A 21,367-nucleotide genomic window follows, 5' to 3' on the forward strand; every position below is an offset into this window, starting at 1 on the left:
AACACAAGCCAGAAAATTCTGCAGCTCCCACACGAGACAGGCCCCACAAACCTGCTCTGAGGTCAAGCTGTTCACCTCTTAGGAAGCTAAACGAGGCTAAAGCGAGTCAGAGACTCCTGAGCCGCACACATCTGCAGAGTTTCAGGTTAATTCAGCACAACGTGGGCGTCTAACGCAGGCGAAGGAAAGTCAGAGCGGTAAAACACGAGCGGTGTGTGCAGGTGGAGCTGCGGGAGGAGGACGAGGCAGAAAGGTGGAGGTTTACCCTGCTCCTTCCAGTGCTTGGCGGCAGCGTCACACTCCTTTCTGTCCACAGAGTTGTTATCCATGCCGTCCGATCAGCAAACAGTCATTCCACTCAGAGAGGGACCCGACAGGCAGCAGCACAGAGAGAGTGTGAGGAAAGGTGTGTGTGTCGGGCTGCAGGAGGAGGAGGAGGGAGGAGGAGGAGGGAGGGGAGAACCTGAGCAAGGCTTCCTCTGAGGGGGGGTGACTGCAGCGGGCGAATAAGTCCCTCCCGCTGGCTGTCAGCTGACTGTCTGCTGCCAGCGCTCTGACGCAGCAACTATAACCGGCTCAGCCTAACCCCCACCTTCCCTCCTCCCTCCAGCCTCCACCCTCCCTGTCTGCCTGCTCTGGCTTCCTCCTCCTCCTCCTCCTCCTCACACAAAGCCAAAATCATGTTCCTTTTTCTTTGGATGTCCCCCTAGTTTTCCTTTGTCATCCCGTCACAGCGAAATCTGCTGACGAAGCAGGCGATGACACCACGATGCAGGAACCTCGAGCCACAGACTGTATATAAAAGACGGCCACGCCACCTACTGGTTTGTCCGCATTCAGAAACAATTCAGCCATGCTGGGCTGTTTCATGTGACCATATTAATGCAGCGCATGGGCACATCACAAGGACACAGATACCAGCTAATGAGTGCAAAGTGACACAATCCTTGTTGGACGGGCTGTCAGTGCAGTTAATGCACAGCACGCCTTATTGTTCTTCAGCTGCAGATTTTGGTGCAATCAGTGTCTTCAATTGTTTCTAATGTCCAGCAGGGGGCGACTCCTTACGTCTGATTGACACTGAGCCAGCTGCTCACCTGGACTCTGAGCTCAGTAAACTATTTCCTGGTCTCAGTCACGGCTTTAAAGTCTTACTGAATAAAACATGAAGTTCGTTTTGTCAATTTTGGCTCCATTAGAGTCAAAACGGACCAGAGGAAAAGCATGACGCTCATTGGCTAACTGTGACTGGGAGGTCAGATCCTGGTTGTAATATCTGGTTTCAGAAAACTTGAGACTTCAAAACCAGGACTTTCCATCCATCTTTTATATACAGGACCACTTTGAAATTAGTCTAAAAAAATGTCACAAAACAGCCAAAGAGTCGTTACATGTTGTGTTTTTGTCTGACCCAAATCCACACAGTCAGTTTACCATGAGTTTAAAGTCAATAATAAGCTGTTATTGATCGGTTAATCACGGCTTCTGTTCCACTCAGTATCTAATCACTATCTAATGTCACTGCGAACTAACCGCGCCCCCTGTTATCAAACCGTTGCAAAGACATGTTTGTATTTCTTTCAGTTCTCCAACATGAAACTGATCATCAGATCTGCCTTCAAACCACTGTGACTGACACCAACAAGGTGATTATGGCTGAGAAAATGAATAAAGGCAGAAAAGCTTTAAAGAACAGAACGAAGCACCGAGGACCTGCAGGAGGCTTTGAGCTGCACTAGTGTCATCAGAGTGGTAATTATTAACTTGAGCCACTAGAGGGCACCAACGTCCTTTATCCCTCTTTTATTCTCTCTTTCAGCCACATCAGCAAACACATCTGACTGAAACAGTTTCAGGGCTCAGTTTTAACCAGGCCCAAAGTCTGGACGTTTAATCCAAAAAACCTCCTGGACATTACTGCTGCATGTGTGGCATACAGCCACATAAAGGCCTCATCACAGTTCCACACAAACCACAAACAAACTTCCTCAGCTCGGACCGAGCGTTGCTTTTCTGTTCCATCACGTTAAGATTAGCATCATTTCGCTAATGCATGACTGTGTGCAACAGCAACACCGGCTGGTTTAACTACATTTGTATTTGTATTTGACTTAACTGCAGCCTCCCACCACTGGGTGGAGGATGTGCAGCGTCACACACTTTCCTGCTGCATCAGTTTAAAACAGCGAACTCAGGGAGCGTTACCGAAACGTCATCACTTATCTGTGCTTTGACAATGTGCACGAGATGGTCTGATAGCAAACACACCATCACCTCTCCTCTATGGGACACATTTTACATATTTGTGCTCAGAGCTCGTGATTGCTTCTTCCTGCAGGCTCGAGCTACGAGAAAGTCGTCTAAATGTGAACTTCAGTCTCCAGCTGGATGCCCACAGTTTGAGCTGCAGTGATTTCACTGTGCAAACAGATGATTACATAAAGAGGAAGTGCACGTTTGCACACAGTGACCCTCCACCTTCATCTGACTCTGAATGACTTTGCCCTCTGCTGTTGTAATCCAGTGGGGACGTGACGCATTCCCCACAGTAGAAACCTGCAGAAGCTCTCCCTCAGCGGGGAGCTGGACACGCTCCAGCAGCTTTTTCCCCTCTGGCTTCCAAAATAAAAGCACTGAGCAGCTTTGATTTGATAATGTGGACACAGTGGCACAGTTATCCAGCATGTCATCGGGTCAGGCCAGGAGGACGTCCCGGGCTGGATCTGTGTTATGAATCAGGAGACTGTCACAGCTTTCTCCAGTCACATCATTCAAACTGTTCCACAACTCACTGTTTACATTAAACTCATCATCATAAACACAGTCACAGGGATGCCAGTTAGCTGAGGTGAAGACTGGCAAACAGCTGCCCGTCAGAGGCCACACCCCTAATAATGCAAGGCTTTATCCAGGTGGGTTATTGAAACGTTCTCTGCCAAAACAAAAGTTTGTGTCAGGCTGTAAAGTTTTTACATGGGAGTCTATGGTGACGGGCTCACTGCTGCCTCTGCTGGACACTACAGGAACTGCGGTTTCCAGCACTGACTGACATTATTTCTCATCTTGAAAGCTCGAGTTTTTATACGTAAGTTCAAAGATTTTCTGCTTTTGTTACAAATGACAGCAAACTGAGCCTCAGACAAAACGAGACATCTGATGCAATCAGTGTGCTCACACATGTAAGGAAATCAGTGAGCTGATGTTTTCATCGGTGAGGAAGAGGAGCTCAGACAGCAGCGCTGCACCTCGGGTTGCATAATGAAGAACATTTGCTGAGTGTTTTCTGGGTCGGAGAACCCTTTGTGGGGCTGCCAGTGTCGCAATGCAGGGAGGAGGAGGAGGCTTTAATTAACAGGAGATCCCAACACACACACGCGCGCACACACACGCGCGCGCACACACGCGCGCGCACACACGCGCACACACACACGCGCGCACACACCCGCACACACACACACGCGCACACACACACGCGCACACACACACGCACACACACCTAAAGCCTCGGCAGCTCATCCTAGAACCACAGTCCGCTTACACAGCCTGCTGTGAGCTGATCGATATCAGTGGCCATTTAAAGGAAGATGAGGCTCTGCCGCGCTCACAGAGACGCCTCCTACAAGCCCCGAAGGACACAACTCTGCGTCTGTCTGATAAACTCTGATCAACCCGCCGCTCAGCTCACAGAAACTTTGTCACGCTGCAGTTTTCCTCCAATCATCCCCTCAGGGCAAAATGAAAACGAACCAAAAACAGACGAAACAGGAACTGGAACTGTGCAGAAATCCGCTCTGCGTTTTACAGGAGGCAGCAGAAGCTGCTTCAAGGCCCCAAAATGCCTCTTTTGGGCAATTGGTAAAGAACATTTCAACAAAAGTGTAAGACAGAAGCAGGAATAATATGCAACATATTAATAACTGAGGCGGTTTCCTGCGATGCACCAGCCAGGGAGCGTTATCACACTGACCACCGAAGCCACGGAGGCTGAACAAATAATAAAATAAAGTAAATAGACCTGCAGATGAATCACTGAGCTGCAGTCCAAACAAATCTAACCATAACTATCCCAAAGGTGACAGACAGCAGGTGGGGGCCTCCCTCAGTGACATCATACAGATCCAAGGCGATGTTTAGAGCAGCTTTGGGCTCACAGGGATAAGTGAACGTACACTCGGCTCATTAAAAAGCTCTGGTCATGTTAATGTGAACATCCAGTCCTGAGCAGTTTATAGGCGGAAAGTACAACGTCCTCCTGACTCATTACAGTTCAGGTTATTCAGCACACAGGTTATCAGTAAATGACACTAAAGCATTCAGCCTCAGAGCATGAAATCTGACACAGTCCTGTGTGACAGTAAAACATGTAGTAAAACTCAGGAACAGGGTGTGGTCGGTTCTCTGTGTGCATGTGAGCGGATGCTGGGGTCTGAGGTAGTGCTGGGTTTCAGTCCAACATCTCAGGTTATGTCCAGAGGGAGGAAGATAAAACCAGGGAGTAAGATGATCGAATTCAAAACAAAAATGCTCAGCAGGCAACCAGAAACGCCTGGTGGACTAGTGTTTGTATATTCTACTCTATAAGCTTTGTTTAAAAAGTTTAGGTTTAAAAAGGACAAATCAAAATTTAACAAAAACTAATCAAAACCAGCTTTACTTACCGTGTTTTTAAACATAAAAAAATAAAGTGATCAAATGCACAGAAATGGTGTTACTCGAATGAGACAAATGCACAAAATCCAACAAAAGGTCGAACGATGAGGAACACAACTACAAAATGCAAATGTTAAGATTCAAAGAAATGCAAAAAGACGATGCAACCAAAGGAAACACTGACTGGTTGGTTGGATGGAAGAAAGTAATGGAGGGGAACTAAGAATGGAGATGGAAGTTATGTGGATGAACATGGAAGTGCCAGTAAAAGTGTAGTGGGGGATGGTATCCATGCTGGAACTGGGTTATTTTACCTGCTCTTATGTTCAGGTTTGGCATCTTAAACGGTTTGCCGCCCTCCGCGCTCTTCTTCGCCGCTGGCTCCTCTGGTTTGCAAACAGGGGAATGGGTGGTAGGAGCTTGGGGGGGTGGGGGCTGCTGGATGTCGAGCTTCTCCAGCTCAGCCTTGCTTTTCTGGGGGGAGGCCTGTGTGAGGAGGCGGTAGGAGCTCTGACTTGGAGCTTCTTCTTCAACCTCCGGGGGCGGGGCTACTTTTGCGATTGGATCCTTTTGTCCAAAGCTGAGATCATCATCCATGGGGATCTCCGGGGGCTTGGAGGCTGCAAACTTGGAAGTATCCAGAGCTTCGAGAAACTCGTCAATAACACCCCTAGGTGGTCTTTCGATGAATTCAAATTCCTCAGAGGAGACTTCATGCTCGGAGACCTCCTCGGCCATCTCCGGCTCCTCCAGCTCCATCTTCAGGTCCTTCTTGTCAGTTTCCACCTGGAAGCTGGCAGGGTTCTTTGCCATTGCTTCCAAGACCGGCGAAAGGGAGTCTGCTGTTGGAGACTCTGAATCCGAATCCTCAGCAGGGGTCTTCTTATTCTGGAAGTCGAGTGGCTCAAACTTTCCGGTCATTTTGGGAGAATCGTGGCTTGAAAACCAATCTTTCTGTTGAATCTTGACAGGTTCCTCTTCTTTTGCTTTAGTTGGGGTAGTTTCCTCGGCCTCTTTGACGAGATCAAATGCGCCAAAGGTTTTGTCATCTTCTGCTTTTTCTTTATCTGTAGCTCTCCCCTCCATCTCCTCAGTCATCTCTTTCAGCAGGGAAACTTTAGCCTCAAAAGCAAAGGGGTTATTAGCAGACAGATTGATCGGAGGATTGGGCGACTCCATCATCCTTCGTTCGAGGATGGGGCTCTGCTCCTCCGGACTTCCCTCAGAGGAGCCGGAGTCTAGTTTGTCGGGGTTGAGCGGGGAAGACTTCAGGATGTCTGGAAGCGAAGGCGGCAGAGCAGAATCCTCCTCTTCCTCTTCATCATCATCATCATCATCTCTGAGACCAGATGAGAACTGATTCATCGATTGCACGAGTGAGTCGGCAGTCATCTTGCCGGGCTCAAATGTTTTTCCCTCATCCAAGAAAGATGGTAGATTTTCCTGGGATTCTCCAATCTGCCCATACTGGACCAGATCGGGAGTTGGACTATCGGACATTTTAGATGCTCTGCTGTCTGACTTGGAGTCTCCAAAATGTGAGTAGCCGCTGTCCGCAAGTGGGGAAAAGCCATCAAATGGGTTATTGTTCTTCTTCACCTCGTACATCAAGTCATCTTCTTCGTCAGACTGGTTGCCGTGCAGGTCTGGCTCAAAACTTGGGGGGTTAATGGAGGCCGTGTCCTTGGGGAAGGAATCCATTGAGGGCTTGGTGTTGTCTTGAGAAGCTAGGTATGGTGAATCCCAGTGCTCTGTTGGGTTAGAGGAGGCAACGTGAGACTCAGGGACCATCATCTGGGGATTCACGGGGGAGGGGCCAGTGGAAGACCTGTCTGAGCTAATCAGCTTCTCGTCAGGCGAAAAGGAAATGCCACTGTCTTCGCATGGATTATGAGGCCCTGGGTCTTTCCCTAAACTCAGGTAAGGACCAGCTAATGGATCTAGAGGGTCTTCCTTATTCTTACTACTGCCTGGTCCAGAGTCACCCCCCCAAGGCATGTCCTTGGAAAGAGTAGCAGGGGGTTCAGTGGAGAAGGAGCCCAGGGGTGCAGCAGATCCTGAAGCAGGGGGCTGGTTGGGACTCTCGGTCAAAGAGAGCTCTTCCAGAGAGTCGGGGGAGTGGAGAGGGGAGATGGGAGAGATGGGAGCAGGGGAATCACCCTTCTGCCCAAGTGCTTGAGTAGAGAGGGAGGAGGGAGAATGCAATACAGCACATATCAAAGACATACTCCATTCCTTACAGTGCCCACCACACCTGGGTAGAACAGCTACCAACAACATTCAGAAAAGGTTCAGAGATTTAGACCAGACAACGGCTATGAAAGGTGGCGGTGGCTGGTAGACCAGTTCAGTATAACCCCAAAAACAATCAGCTAAAAGGATAATACTAAATACTAATACGTTGTGTGTGATTTTAAGTCTTTTATATTACAGTATTGGCTTGAAAGAATATATTTTTGGAGTTTATGTTTGAAAAGAAATGGGGCTTGTCTAATGTTTGGGGACCAGATCCAGTATAACATGGTCATGTTGAGACATTGTTGGGATTGTATATAAATGTAATGCCTACAACAGATAGATTAGAAAAGACAAACGTTGCTTTGGTGCTGGAACACCTGACTTTGGATCCAACCTAATCGTAAACCAACACATTTGTTGTTGTTTTTTAGATTTAATGATTATTTCAAACATTTTAACTTTCATGAGCAGAGATTTTCAGCCCAGCTGTCACTGCATCCCCTCTTGAAATAGTCTCAGGGTTGACTGGCTGATATGGTCTTATGCAAGCAATCAGCAGTGTTCTTTTCACTGGGAGATATTGCCTTTCAGAGGAGTGACGGGGAGGAACAGGTGACTAATGAAAAACACCATCACGTTTTCTCAAAGGTGGACTCCAGGCCTAAGGATGAGTGCTGGCTTCGATGATGCTTTCACTTGTTCGACTTCTACTCACCTTCAAACTAACTGACATCACATTAAACAAATATTTGATATGACTGTATGTGATGTGCATAAAGATGATGGGCAAAGTCAAGTGATAATAATAATTAACAAAATGCTTTGTCCTGAGCCAGTCAGCAGTCACTGTTGGGCTCAGGCAAGTCCACCGGTGTAAAAACATGGGGGGGATTTTTCACGGGTAACCTCTTCCTGCTTCTGCTAACAGTACTGGTTCACTCCTAAACACATACCGATTTCTTGTTATGAGAGTTACTGACCAACCATAATGTGATGGGATTTAAGTATACTGACAAAATCATCTCCCTGCACAAAAAGCCGACAATATCATAGATTGTAAGCTTATCTTTGAAGTACGCCTGCTAAAATGGGATTGACTGCATGACTGTTGTCTTATTTCCTAAGTGGCATAAAACACATTCTTTAAGTGCTGGAAATATGAATTTAAATTAGGGCTGCTCGATTATGGCAAAAATGATAATCACGATTATTTTCACTGAAATTGAGATCTCGATTATTTGACGATATTTATTTAACAATAACAATGTGTTGAATGATGACTTTAAAGATTGTCAAAAAATAATCTAAAATAGTGTACAAATACTGATAACAGTGCAAATGTTTGCAATATAAGAAATAAATGAAAAATGTAAACATCTATGTTTAGTGAACTTTGCAGTGTTGCTCTGTGGTGCAGCTACGACACCGTGGCAAAGTTTACACACTGTGTCTACTTGATCCACGTCTGACTGAACCCATAATGTTTCCACACCACTGAAGGTTTTTACCTCTCTTTTCAACCAACGGCCGTCACTTTCCTCTCCAAATAACTTCTGCTTAGCTTTCCGAGCTTCCCTCGGGTCCTCTTAATCAGCGGTCCCCAACCCCCGGGCCTGGTACCGGTACAGGTCCGTGAGTCGTTTGGTACCGGGCCGCGAGAGTTGAGGCTCAGGTGTGAAATGTTTAGTTTTCAGTAGAGCTGGGCGATAGAACGATAACGATATGTATCGCGATATAACTTTTACTCGATAGAGAAATTAAGCTATCGCGATAGACCTCGCCGCTCTTGTCCTCTTAAAAAAAAAAAAAAAAAAAGGTCAGCCAATCCAAATTAAGTAGCGCATGCCGAACCAATCACAGCCGCAGCGTCACGTCGCGTGACTTGTTACGTACAGCACAAGTGCCAAGCCGCACGTGTGTTTGTTTGGGAAGCAGCCAGCGGGTAATGGAGCCAGCGCATAATGGAGGAAATGAGTGTGCCGACTAGAAAAATCAACCGAGCGTGACCGAAGAGAAAACAGATGATGGTTCCAACGCCGGAGAGATTGTCGAACGGAAGAGCCATAGAAGTTCCGTAGTGTGAAGGTATTTCGGCTATTTCAAGTCTGACAAAAACAGAGTAGCGTGCACTGTAAATGTGCCGAAAGCAAGTCTGGAAATACAATAAACTGGTGCATGCGTCACACTGTGCGCCACGTTATTGTTTCGGTGAAATGAATTTCTACAATACTGTTACTGTTAATTCTACTCTCTGCAGTGTTTAAATGCTTACATATACACACAGTTACTGTCCCTCCACACATACGACTCGGTTCTGCTTCTATGCCCCAGCTTTGTTTACTTTTTCCCACCGAGGCTTCTAGACTTCTGATTGGCCAACATTTCTGCACGGTTAGGAATCTAGCGCCACCTGCTGCTTTGGCATGTTCATAGCAGCGTTTTCCTTCATTTCTGCCTTTACGTGTGGACGGGATTATTTTTTAAAACGAAAACGGAAAATCTCCGTTTTCAAAAATACCCGTGTACGTGTGGACGTAGCCTCAGTCTCTGACTGGAAGCGCTAATTCGTCATTCGGCTTTTGTCAGACTAAAGTAACTGTTACAACTGTTTGAAAAGCTAAGCTATACAACAAGGAGAGATTGAGAATTTCCTTTTAGTTCTCAGTTTATTTGATATTGACAAAAGTTAGTCAGTTTTGTCTGTTCTTCTGTAAAACAAACTAAGATTTATTTTTAGAATTAATATTTTGTTTCTAAGTGGAATTGACAATTTAGTCTGTTTCGTTTGTTCTATTTTGAAACTTAAACGCTTTAGCGGCTGCCTTTTGTGTAGTTTGCAATATTTGCCTTTATTTATCTGAAAAAGTCTCGTGTTCCTTAAGTACCCTGTTGAACTTATTATGGGAAATAAATATTTAAATAAAAACAAGCTGCTGATTATTTCACATTTTACTTGTGAGCAACGGCACATTTAAATCTTACAAATATAGTTATTTGGTTTATATCGTGATAGATATCGTTATCGCCTGAAATGAAAAAAACATATCGTGATATGAAAAAATCTCATATCGCCCAGCTCTAGTTTTCAGGGTTTTTATCGGTTTTCAGCGTTATTTTGTTATCGTTTTTATCGTTAACTCGGTTTTCCTGGGTCTTTTCACGTGTGTTATGAATAAATCTTCTTTTTTTCTGTACCGGTACTGGTTTTATTTTGTTGTATTTATCCGCGACACCTTAAAGGCCGGTCCATGAAAATATTGGAGACCGCTGCTCTTAATTGTTGTGACGCGTGTTCGAAATGCAGAGAGGTGCGCTCGATTTGCCACACGGAGCAGCGCGAGAGTAAAGCACGAGGGAGGGGCTAATAATCGGCTCAGTCATTTTTAATGATCGTTGAAAGCCCAGATCGTAATTGTGATTAAAATTCGATTCATTGAGCAGCCCTAATTTAAACCCACCTAAAGTAGGGAAAGAAACAACTTTTATAGCTGTAATGTTAGAGTTGGGTCTGTTTCTTTGGGAATAAACTGGACTTACACGACTACCATCCACAGTCAGGTTTGCCCACATTTGTCTGGTCTGTAAACCACCTTGGTTTGACGTTTGGTGGTGCAATAAATGTTTCCCCAGGTCTGGCGCCAATAAACCATGCCCAGAGTGTCAAACAAACTGCTAGGTGACCACAGATAATGATTCCTCTCAATTAAGTTTTCAAAATATAATTTAACAAATGCACAAACCTGAGGAGAATCATTATTCGTCTACAAACTACTCGTACAAGTTCAGGTCAGTCTACTCTACAACAGTCACATGTGAATCACAATGCAACACAAACACAGGCAAAGTCAGATTTAACAAACCCACGGCAAGCATCCCGTGTAAATGCTCACATGACGTAAAAAAACCTACAGCTTCTTCCATGCGATGAGTTATTTTAAAACAAAGAGTGAAGAATAAAGAACTGAAGAGGAAAATAAATGACCGAGACGGGGAAAGAGACGAGCAGAGAGGACTTGCCTGTAGGGAAGTGCATCAGAGGATGAGGCTGAGCTTTAGAAGAAGAAGAAGGTACATCTGTGGAAGAAACGAGAGAAAGCAGCAGAAAGTGAGTTTATGCAAGCTCAGAGGGAAAAGACCGAGAACAGAGAGAGATATCATCACCAATACAAACTGAAGAGGAGATTTCTAAAGCCAAAAGTGGGTCTCTACGCCTCAAGTGACGGGATAAAATCTTAATCACAGCTCCCGAGCGTTAAAGAGAGAAACGTGGACGCCCACAGGGGGCTTCTTCACCTAATGCTTTTATTCAAAAAGGAGCAGCTGTGCATAGAAGTTCACACAGCTTACAGCGTTTAACAGCCTCTGTGCAATCGGACATGCCATCAATACCACGCCTTCACCCCCTCATCAGACCTGCAGGCTGTGGTTCACACTCAGTCCCTGCTGCAGGAGGCCAGGAGCCGTTTTAGCTTACTGGGCACCACGTTAGCAGTTTACACCCTCTCCAGGTACAAGAAGCCTTCATCACAGCTTCACCATCAATGTTTCTGCTGCTCCCAAAAACCAAACAAACAGTTAAAATGATTCAAATTCTTTTAGCGCCAATAAAACGATCAGCTGTTCAGCTCTCAGGTGTTGATGATGTTAATTCAGAGCATTTATGAGGTGAAGGAGCGTTGATGGCTTCAGAATTAGACTTTGTTCTACAATAATTCGATCATCTCACTTTCTATAAATTGCAATCTTTGCTCGTGCTGTAATGATTTCACCAAACAGCAACGTGACAGCATAAAATTCACCGCACTGACAACATGAATCAAACATGTTTGTTACTGTTTGTGTGGACGTGAGCACCGTGTGCTACCTGAACAAGCTCTCCGAGTTACGTAAACACGCGTTAAAGGCCGGACGTGTCTTTAACTGATAGCAGATGACAAAGAAAAGGTCAGAGAAATGGTGACAGGCAGTAAAGCATCAGACGATTTGCTATGACGAGACGTGAGGAGGTTTTCCCAGCTTTCACAGGAGACGCAACACGAGGGCGACCCAGAGGTTTCAGCAACACGCCGACTAACCATCCAAAAATACTCTAAAAATGTCAAATATGACAGATGTTTTCCAAACTCGTCTGGTTACACAACATCAGCACACAGACAGGAAACTTGACTGTTGTGCAAGTCAGAAAGCTCGAGCCAACAGCAATCGGCCGATTAAACCAAATGAAGCCGAATGACATTAAGGACGTGCTGAAAACGTCTGCTTCTTCCTGCTAATGAGCTTAATGCTGTTTCCCCCAAACAGATGACTGCCTACATGTGATGGGACAAAAACAGGGAAAGTGCTCCAACAAAATCCTCCACAGCAGCACGAACACACAGACTGCTCCTGCAGTCGTGCAGCGGTTAATGCACCATATTTTATCCAAGTCCAGTTCTCACTGAGATTAAGAACAGCCGGCTGAAGAGAAGCAGACGTCGACGTTAATGCAACTGTTGCACACGATCAAGTAAATATACAGACATACAGCTCGAGCTGCTGCGCTAAGCCGACTGGTCTTTAAAACTTTAAAGGACAAACTGAGAAAGATGTTTTGGCTGATTTTGGCTTTTCTACATCTGTGTATAGAAATTAGAGGCGACGTGAGAAGCAGACTAATCTTTGACTGACAGTTACACTGCTGCACTCAGAAAAACAATCAACACAAGTGAAAGAAAACGAGAGAAATGCCTGGAATAAGTGAAGAAATCAGAGATTTTGAGCTAAAAAGGGCCAAAAACCATTAAAAGGCAAACTCTCAGAACGCAAGCACATAAAACTGAGTCGTCTACATAGAAGTGGACATAAGAAAAACAGGACTGTTAACACCCAAAATACAAACACAGACAACACCCCTGTGTCCAGATTGGGACGTATGTGCTAATATATTTACAGACTGGTTGGTGTCGCCCGATGAGCAGAGGGCAGCTCAAACACAGGCAGCAGATACTGCAGCTCTGGATAGCAACCGGCTGAGGACAGCAGGAGCTGCTAAATAATTAACATCCAAACCTACATGGATCTCTTACCTACCCTACAGAGACTGTTTACAAAGGACGGACGTCTGCAGGTGAGCCAATGATTAAGCATCTTTGAGCTGCATTCCTCTGAGCAGCACGCAGCTCCGACTCACTGAGGGTGGAACTTGTGCTCAGCTGATCTCGGAGCTCAGCAAACACTTTGTGGTCGCGTTGAATCAAACATGAAGTTCATTTTATAAATGATGGTCCCACCAGAGTGACCGTGGCTGTGTCCACCACGAGTTTGTGTTTTTAGGATGGAGCGAGAACGACTGACTGAACACGAGACAAGCTGAGAGCACTCAGAGGAAACACTCATCATCATCTTCCTCTCGTAACTGTAGGAAGCCACGATCATAATGAAATTAAAATTGGATTGATTAGCCGGCTCCACACAGGCCTCCATCTTTAACTCAACGTCTTCATTAGCCAACAAAGAAATGATTCATAAAGAGATTAAAAAGAATGTTTTCATTCAGACTTTCATAAAATTAGATTATTAAAAGACAGAAGTCTGAACTGTGTACAGGCTGGAATGACGTTGCTCTTCATCAGTGAAGTTTCATGAAGGTCCAGAAACCATCTTTATCTCTAACGTCCTCTGAGCTCAAGGCCAAAATCAAAAACACCGACAGGAAACTTTCGTCATTTTGTGATTATTACAGATGAAAATCAAGAATCAGGACTCTGTGAATAATCTGATTAAATCATAAGCTGATTATCAGATTTATTAATGAATTGATTTTGATTACAAAGTGAAGCTGAGCTGATTACAAAGCTCAGTTTTATTTGTTACCTCTGCTGTCGAGGTTTGCCTTCCAGCGATGGAGAAGACCTGCGATGGAACCGAACAGGACATTTAACATGAAGTCACAGTCGACTAAATCTGAACTCTAACCTGTGGATTTTAATATGAAGGTAACAAAGCACAACATGGAGTCACGTTAGGTTTCGATGGCTCTCAGCAGACTCCCAGACTCAGCTGACGCTCCTCCACTGCTCATATGTCTACTTATCTCTGCATTTACACATTTTACATCCACCTAACAGCCCCGAAGCCCTAAAGTGTAACAGCAACATTAATAATACGCAGGTGTGAGCATTACCAATCATAACCAGCAGCAGCGACGCCTCGGCCTGCTGCAGGAATCGAACCTTTAACCCCGACACTTTACGACTGAGGAATGTGCTCCAAGCATCTCTCCTCGCCGCTCGAGCTAAACACAAAACTCCGCCTTCTTAAACGTGCGCTCGTCCAACCGCAGCAGCGCGTTTAAAGAGGAGGAAACCCCGAGACACCACTGCAGTCCGTCCACACACTGAACCCACGCAACCTCTGTGACACAAACCAGGACCTGTGTGGACTCATGTGACACTGCTATGTTTAATCTGACCCAGTCCCCAGAGACGGGGCTCAGGCTGAGAGGGAAACTGGCCTCCAGCTAAACCAGATCAAACCCGCCCGTAACGTCCGCTGACCTTCCTCTGAGCCCCGGCGTCTGCCTGGCTGGGACGTCTAAGGCCAAATAAACCCAAATTTAAACAGGACGGATGGAAGCGTGCAGATTTTCATGGATCTGTTCTTCCACTTCCTCGATTCACTCGCCGTCATCCATCTGACATCAGAGTTAGAAACCAGTCCAGAGTAAGTCTCGTCTGATGGACCAGGTTAGATATTCTCCATTCTACCACTCATCTCGTTCTTCAGCAGTTTTGTCTCTGAAACGTGGGCTTCTTATTTCAGATTTATTTTCCACCCGTCTTGCAACTTCCTGTCACAAAGAGAGAGGTGCTGCTGGCTGGTGCCAGGTTAGCCAAGAATTCTAACTAGCACTTCTGGTACCTGCTGGGAAAGGAAAAAGGTCAGATTTATTCTTTTCCCAGAATCCCCTGAAAGATGATCCCCTTCCAAACAGTTGGAGGTCTTTTCTACAAAGTCTGTTCTGCCTTTTCAAGGAAGTCCACACGTTTCCCAACCTGCTGCTACCACTGCTGAAGTCAGCCACTGTCAGAAGACTGCATTATTCTGACATGTGCTCTGTTAGACGTCTGCCTATGACAGAGCTCCATCTCTGATGTGAGAGGTCTGCAGTCCAGCCAACTTTAAAACACTTTTGCGTCTGCAGCAGCCGAACACGTGAAAGCTGAAGTCCGGATCAGAGCTTCTTTAGCCTGAAAACAAACAGATGACACAGTTTTCTGCCTCGTCTGATGAATCCGTTCATCGCGGGCAGGTATCACCTTTCACCGCACAGCTCTACAAGCTCTGAGCTTATCGCAGCGATAAGAGGCGGGATTAAATCAGATTAACACGAGCTCGTCGCCACGAGAACTCAGAGCTGCTGCTGACCGAGTAAAATACAAACAGAGCGGGCGTGGCTGCTGTGCCGGGTGGAGTCGCACTTAACCACACGTATGCGTCACCATCACTCTGACCACACCAGCAGCTCCTCACAAACAGACACTGACGGATGTAGGTGACCCCAAAACAATGAGATGTAGGCCGACGGCGAGCCCCAAACGATTACACGGCCTGTCCGTCACCGCGCCGCAGAAGGACGAAAACTCGCCGCAAACACCTTTTTCAAGGTGACGACCTGAATCTGTGCGAGAGCGAGGAGGAGGGAGGCAGCAGCGCCTTCATCTCTTCTGACAAACAACATGACAAACATCGAGCTCCAACATTTCTGCCCGTTTTTATCTCAAAGCAAAAACAAACATATTTTTAAAAAGGTAACTCGTCATGACGCATGCTCCCGTGGTCAGCTCGCGCTGCACGTACATCTCTACGTGTGATCAGAAATGTGCTGTTTTAAAAGCTCTAGCAGCAGAACGTTGGTATTGTAGAAAATAAAGGATCGTTTGTTGGCTCTGAGGTACAAAAACACTAAAAATGAGCCGACTCGCCTCATCGACGCAGACGGGCAGCAAACATCAGAAGGAAGCAGCTGAACTTCCCAAAGAGACGGCGTGTTTTCTTCACTACATGAAAACACGCCCTGCTTTGTCCTCAGACATTTAAACTATGACCTGACTGCTGCACGGCCTTTAGTCCCTCCTTTCTTAGTTTGGGCGTTTCTTTTCTTTTTTTTAAAGTTTGTTATTTACCGAATATTCTCAGATAAGTTGGAAGAGCAGAGTTTAGGAGAGGCGACCGGCTCGGGCAGGAAGAGCGACGCTGTTGTATTTGACCACTTAGATTTGGACCCCTGGGTCTTTGTCCAGAGCACTGATTGGATCGGGCCCAGCTCTAAAGAGGTGGCGACCACCCGAGGGATACAAGGGAGGCGGGACGGGACTGTTCCACTCCTGCACACTGTCCTGTGTGGCAGATCTGTTAGAAACCCTCGAGTTCCTTAAAATCTGCTTTGAAGAAGCACTTCAGCTGATACTGATCTCACTGGATCTAAAGAGGGATTTTATCCAGCTGCCTTTTGTGTGTGTGTTCAGTAATAAACACACAGAAACCTCCAACAAAGGTGGATTATTCCAGCACGCGCTGAAGTCATAATACATCTGCCAGAATAAAGTGGAGGCAGCTTCCTGTGATCAGACACAGTTGTTTTTACTGAAGCGTTTCAAATATTAAAAAGTGGTTTTTAAAACAGTCGTGGCTGCTGGAGGCAGAGAAATCTGGAGGCCTTCATGGGCACATTAATAACACCTCATCATGTAATGCCTGCTCTGAGCGCAGTAATTAAAAGAGGCGAGGCTGTTCATTACTTTATAATCGTGCAATAAACACAGGAGCATCAAACAAGAGGGCACTGTGGACCAGAAACAAAGAGAAAGGCAAGAACGGGCTAAAATGCAACAAAGGACGCATTTAAAAGCTTAATTTAATCTCAAATTGCCCAAAATTAAAGAAGAATTCACATCTCCTCTCCCTCCTACTCTCAGGTCACCTCCTGAGCGTGGCCTGGTTTCTGTGTGCCGAGGAAATCGTGTTTAACGGTGACATATTTTCGCCTCAGGTCTCTCAGGAGGTTAATGTGTGTGTGATGGAGCTGGCAGTGATGGAATCGATTCAGACATGGATGAATTTCTTTCTCGCTCCGTCTCTTTTGTTCTGGCTGCTTGCTGTAACAGGCGGTTTTTCCACCTCCGTCTGTGGCCTCGCCAAGCAGCCCCACCCTGCCTGCTGCTGCTCCAGCTCAGGCCTGTTTACCTGCCGAAAGCCACATTTACTCCACCAGATAAACAAAAACAACAGCGGCAGCAGCTGAAATGGAGCACTTCCTGAAAGTCTACGCAGTCCAGACATGACACAAAACGCCACGGGAGCAGGACCGAGCCCCAGCAGCCAGCGGCAGAGCCGATCTGGAGGCCTCTGGAGCTGATTCTTTTTTTCTGGGATCTGGGGTGTTGGTTTTTGGGTGGAGATTGTGGGGGTGGGTGAGGGTGTGGGTAGCCGGGGTAGGAAAATAAATCATGAAAGGCTGATTGGGGTTATTCTGGGAGCGGTGTGGAAGCCGACAGGGAGTGGACGCACAGCGGATTCCTTTGTTGTGACTAATCTCCCTGCTAACCGCGCATGCTTCCATTATCGGACGCGACCATGTCTATCCTGCCGCCGCTTAAATCAGAGCAAACAGATCCAAAGAACCAATCTCATACGGGTTTGTGTTAGCTGTGATTCTGACTCCGATATTACAGGTTTATAAAATAAAGCATTACAAGGGGAGAGCGCTGGAGTCCACCTCACGCAACACAATAGAGAAAACACACAATTTAATTTGTCTGCCTCATTTTCTTAACTCATGTCTGAAGGAAAATTCATGCCAAACATATCTGACAGCATTTCTTTGACGCTTCAGCTTTAATTTGTTGGGGGGGAGAAGGAATAAAGGGTGTGTCCGATAATGGAACCAGGATGCAACTACCGTTAGCATGCGCGGACACGCAGCGAGCGGAGAACAGATGCCCGGTTTAATAACAATAACGGCTCCGATAACGGTGGAACAAACCGCGTTTATTCCGGGAAATGTTTCCAAAAACACCCCAGTGCCGTTAGTTACAGGAAGCAGGCTGCCTCTGGTGGATAACTGGAGGATAAATGGTGCAATCCTGCCACCTCATCGGCTCACAGCCTGCTTCCTGCCGCCTGTTTGTCCGAACAGGTGGGCCGCATCACCACAACACAGCAAAAAAACCGGGCTAGCCTGCTAGCATAAAAAAAACGCAAGCGTGCGCAAAAAAACACCGCAACTGTCTCGTTTTTAAAAGAAAACACGCTCCGTGACTCCAGGAGTCTACCTCCCATCCATTTAGCGCAAACAGCAGCCAGGCTCAGTGATGAAGCACCTTTCGCTCCCCTCTGGGGTAGCATCGCTAGGCGGCTAAGAGGCTAAGCACTTAGCGAACAACACCCTGGAGAAATCCACACAAATTTAGCACAATCTAACACAACATAACTGAGACCAGGCGTTAAACGTGTCCAAGGGAGAAAAGGCAGCACTCTACCCCGCCTATTTTTATCTGCAGGTCGTTTTCCCCATTCAGGTGCACAGAAAACCGGTAAAAATGAAAAAAATATCCAGGTGCATTTCACCGAGTTTTAGGTAAAAGGCTTTAAAAATAGACCTTAAAGGTGTCCCTCCACTCTCGAATAACCCTGTCCTGCCGTTTATCCATCAGTGATACTCACACGACGCGGGAGCCGCTGGTTGCGCTGTCACCGCAGATCGCTCTGCTGCCTCTGCGGGGGATGGCGCTGCTTCTCGGGGTTCGGCCACTGGGAGGGCGTCGCTCTCGGGGGCAGGTTCTGGCTCCGGTGCGATCTTTGTACTCGCCGGCTCGGCTTTGGGAGCGGCCACTTCAGGCTCCTCGTGGGCAGAAGCTGGGCTGGTGGAGTCTGGGACTGCCGGTTTGAGGGCTGGCTCCGGTAACGTTACCGTCTCCTTTAGATCAGGGAGGGAAGTTTGCGTGAAGTCGTCAGGAACACTATCTTCAGCTCGGTGCCGCTCCAAAGCGTCTTTAGCCCCGCCAACGAGGTCCACAATGTCGTCATCCAGGAGGTAGTGGTCCGGTTCGGCCTGGTAATGGTGCACCTCGTCGTTGAACATAGGAGTGGTGGAAGAAACTTGATGCTCCTCGCTGTCTGCCATTTTTCTTGATTTTTCCCTCCTCCAAACGGTCTCCTGAGGTTGGAAAAAAGTTTCAGCTCCGGTAAATGTCCGCTCAGTCAGTCACCTCCTGTTGCACACGTCCACCAGGAAGAGCCGTGAAACCGCACCGTGAAGTCTCCGCCTGTATTCTGCCTCTGACCCCGGACAAAGTTGGAGCAGCTCACCGCAGGACAGTCACCACAGAGTCGGACCCGAGTCCCCAGATGGCCGCTGAGTGGGGGAGAAGGGGAAACACCAACGACCAATTACCTACGGCTTAACCCCAGAGTGACACAAGCTGTGACCAATCAGAGAGCACCGAAGGTGGGCGGGGCGTGATGGGACGCCGCCACAAAAGTGCTAAAAAGCAGAAAGTTGATTGCTCCTGCCCTGACATGACTTTCACATGTTTATAACTATGATGGTGTGAACTCTGAGGGCGAGGAGCTCAAACTAGTCGCCTTACTGAACTATTCAAGTCACGTGATCCTGTTTGAAATGATCCTGTAGAGCATAGGTGTCAAACTCTGGCCCGTGGGCCACATTTGGCCCGCAGTGTAATTACATTTGGCCCGCGAAGCCATACCAAATTACTACTAGAGCTGGCCTACTGGTATTATACAGCTAATATCTATATATATATCGTTTAGTATTAAGCCTTGCTTGTTCCATATTCAGTTTTTCAGCAAAACTTGTTTGAGTCAATAAGAAAAGATTGATTCTTATATCTGGAGAAAGATTTTTTTTCAATAAATATTAATGTTAGCCCGCAACATTGTTCCAGTTTTGAATTTTGGCCCACTGTGTATTTGAGTTTGACACCCCTGCTGTAGAGGCTGACCACCGGATAAACACTGGTCTCCTAAATGAAGGTTAGGTTAGGAAATCATATCTAAAGTGGACTTATTTCCAGCTCCATTTCTCTACTAGAGTAGCTTTGCATGATTTACAGATCAAAATCATCCTTTATCTGATACTGTGCACCCAGTTCATCCTCTGTCTGAAACAGCAGATTTAGCCCCTCCCATTTTAAGAAAGCTTTTTTCTAATTGGGTGCCCACAATGACACATCCAGATTCAAGAGTAGAAAAAAGTGTGATAAACTGAGTGTCCAGAGGAGTCTGCAACCTCAGCGTTTGACTCACAGACATTACTGTGCATAAAGTGACCTCATGATTACAAACGTTGGTCTAATAATGCCTGTGCTCATAGACCAACCTACTAAAATACAGCATAAACAAGAGAAATCACTTAAATGCTACATTAGTGACCATAGTGATAAGTACAAGTTAAGGATAGAGGAATAACGAAGCTTCTATAGCCACTATAGCTAAATATGCCAAAATCATAGTATTTTGGGCCATGGCTGATCCTCAGTGGATGAGAGAGTGGAGTGGTAAGCTATCAGCTAACTAATCTTAGGTCATTTACATTAACAGCCCATTCACTTTTACAGCTTAACTTTTAAGTGCACTAAAAGTAAACATTATATAATATAAAGTTAAGAAAAAATATTTAAAGTCTGATCATGCTGATGTATGTTAATGTACAACTGTGCACCAGGTTTTATATGCTTTTATGGTAAATGATATTGTGGGTTTTATTATATATTGGAAAGTGGTGAGATGACATAGCAATGATGCAAACTGGACTGAGGGTGCTAAAAATACTAGCATGCAAAGTACAGAGTGAATAAATGTCTTACAGTGTGTAAAACAATGTATCCTTCTGAAATCCAGCAAAGCAGAAGTACAGAGTCAAATAAAGAGGAAATGCGTTGGTAAATTTCCAGTGCAGCACAGAGCACATGGTGCCTTATTTAAAATGGAGGCTACATATCAGAGATGACTAATCAGAGGATTTCACAATCCTGTCAGAGGCAAAAATGCTGCTTTCAGGTCAGCCAGGAAATGTCATTCAGATATCCACGTGTTTCTAACTGCAGATGACAGTTAAAGTGGACCTGTAGTGTTTTTTTATACTTATTTCCAGTCATATAGATCTCTTGTAATAACTGTGGATATTCGTAAAAAGCAAAGCAAGGCAACAGGAAATTCCTTCAGTCTGCTCTAAACACTCGTTTTACAGTTTTTTCTGCTCTTGGATCTTTATGATTTTAATCTGGACTGAAATCTGAACCCAGAGCTGACGTGTCTTAAATCTGACCAGCAGGGGGCGACTCCTCTGCTATAAAAACATGTCTGATTGTCTATGAGAAAATGGACCTCCGGGTCACCTGATCTCTGCTCTCAATAAACACTCTGGAGTATTTTTGGACCATTTTGCACCCATGAGTACACGCCCCCGACAAAAATT

The 21,367-nt window shown here is 45.9% G+C and overlaps 1 protein-coding gene across 5 annotated transcripts in view; it reads right to left on the reverse strand.

Annotated features, from left to right (window-relative positions):
* Positions 1-19,340, reverse strand: part of LOC309720521 (uncharacterized protein) — a 32,591-nt gene extending 13,251 nt beyond the window's left edge. Inside the window, exons 1-4 of one of the 5 annotated variants that reach the window (XM_082557525.1) lie at positions 18,592-19,340; positions 13,741-13,779; positions 10,906-10,962; positions 4,965-6,824 (exon numbers count right to left, since the gene is read on the reverse strand). In XM_082557525.1, coding sequence (XP_082413651.1) covers positions 4,965-6,824; positions 10,906-10,962; positions 13,741-13,779; positions 18,592-19,051 — 2,416 coding nt within the window. In that variant the 5' untranslated portion in view covers positions 19,052-19,340. Of the gene's footprint in view, positions 1-4,964; positions 6,825-10,905; positions 10,963-13,740; positions 13,780-18,200; positions 18,289-18,591 lie in introns of those variants that run through there. The other 4 variants (XM_082557528.1, XM_082557527.1, XM_082557526.1 and 1 more) reach the window with 4 other exon arrangements.
* Between the last annotated feature and the right edge of the window lie 2,027 nt (positions 19,341-21,367).

This window comes from Aulonocara stuartgranti, assembly GCF_965226115.1.
Source record: "Aulonocara stuartgranti genome assembly, chromosome: 13".
NCBI lineage: Eukaryota > Metazoa > Chordata > Actinopteri > Cichliformes > Cichlidae > Aulonocara > Aulonocara stuartgranti.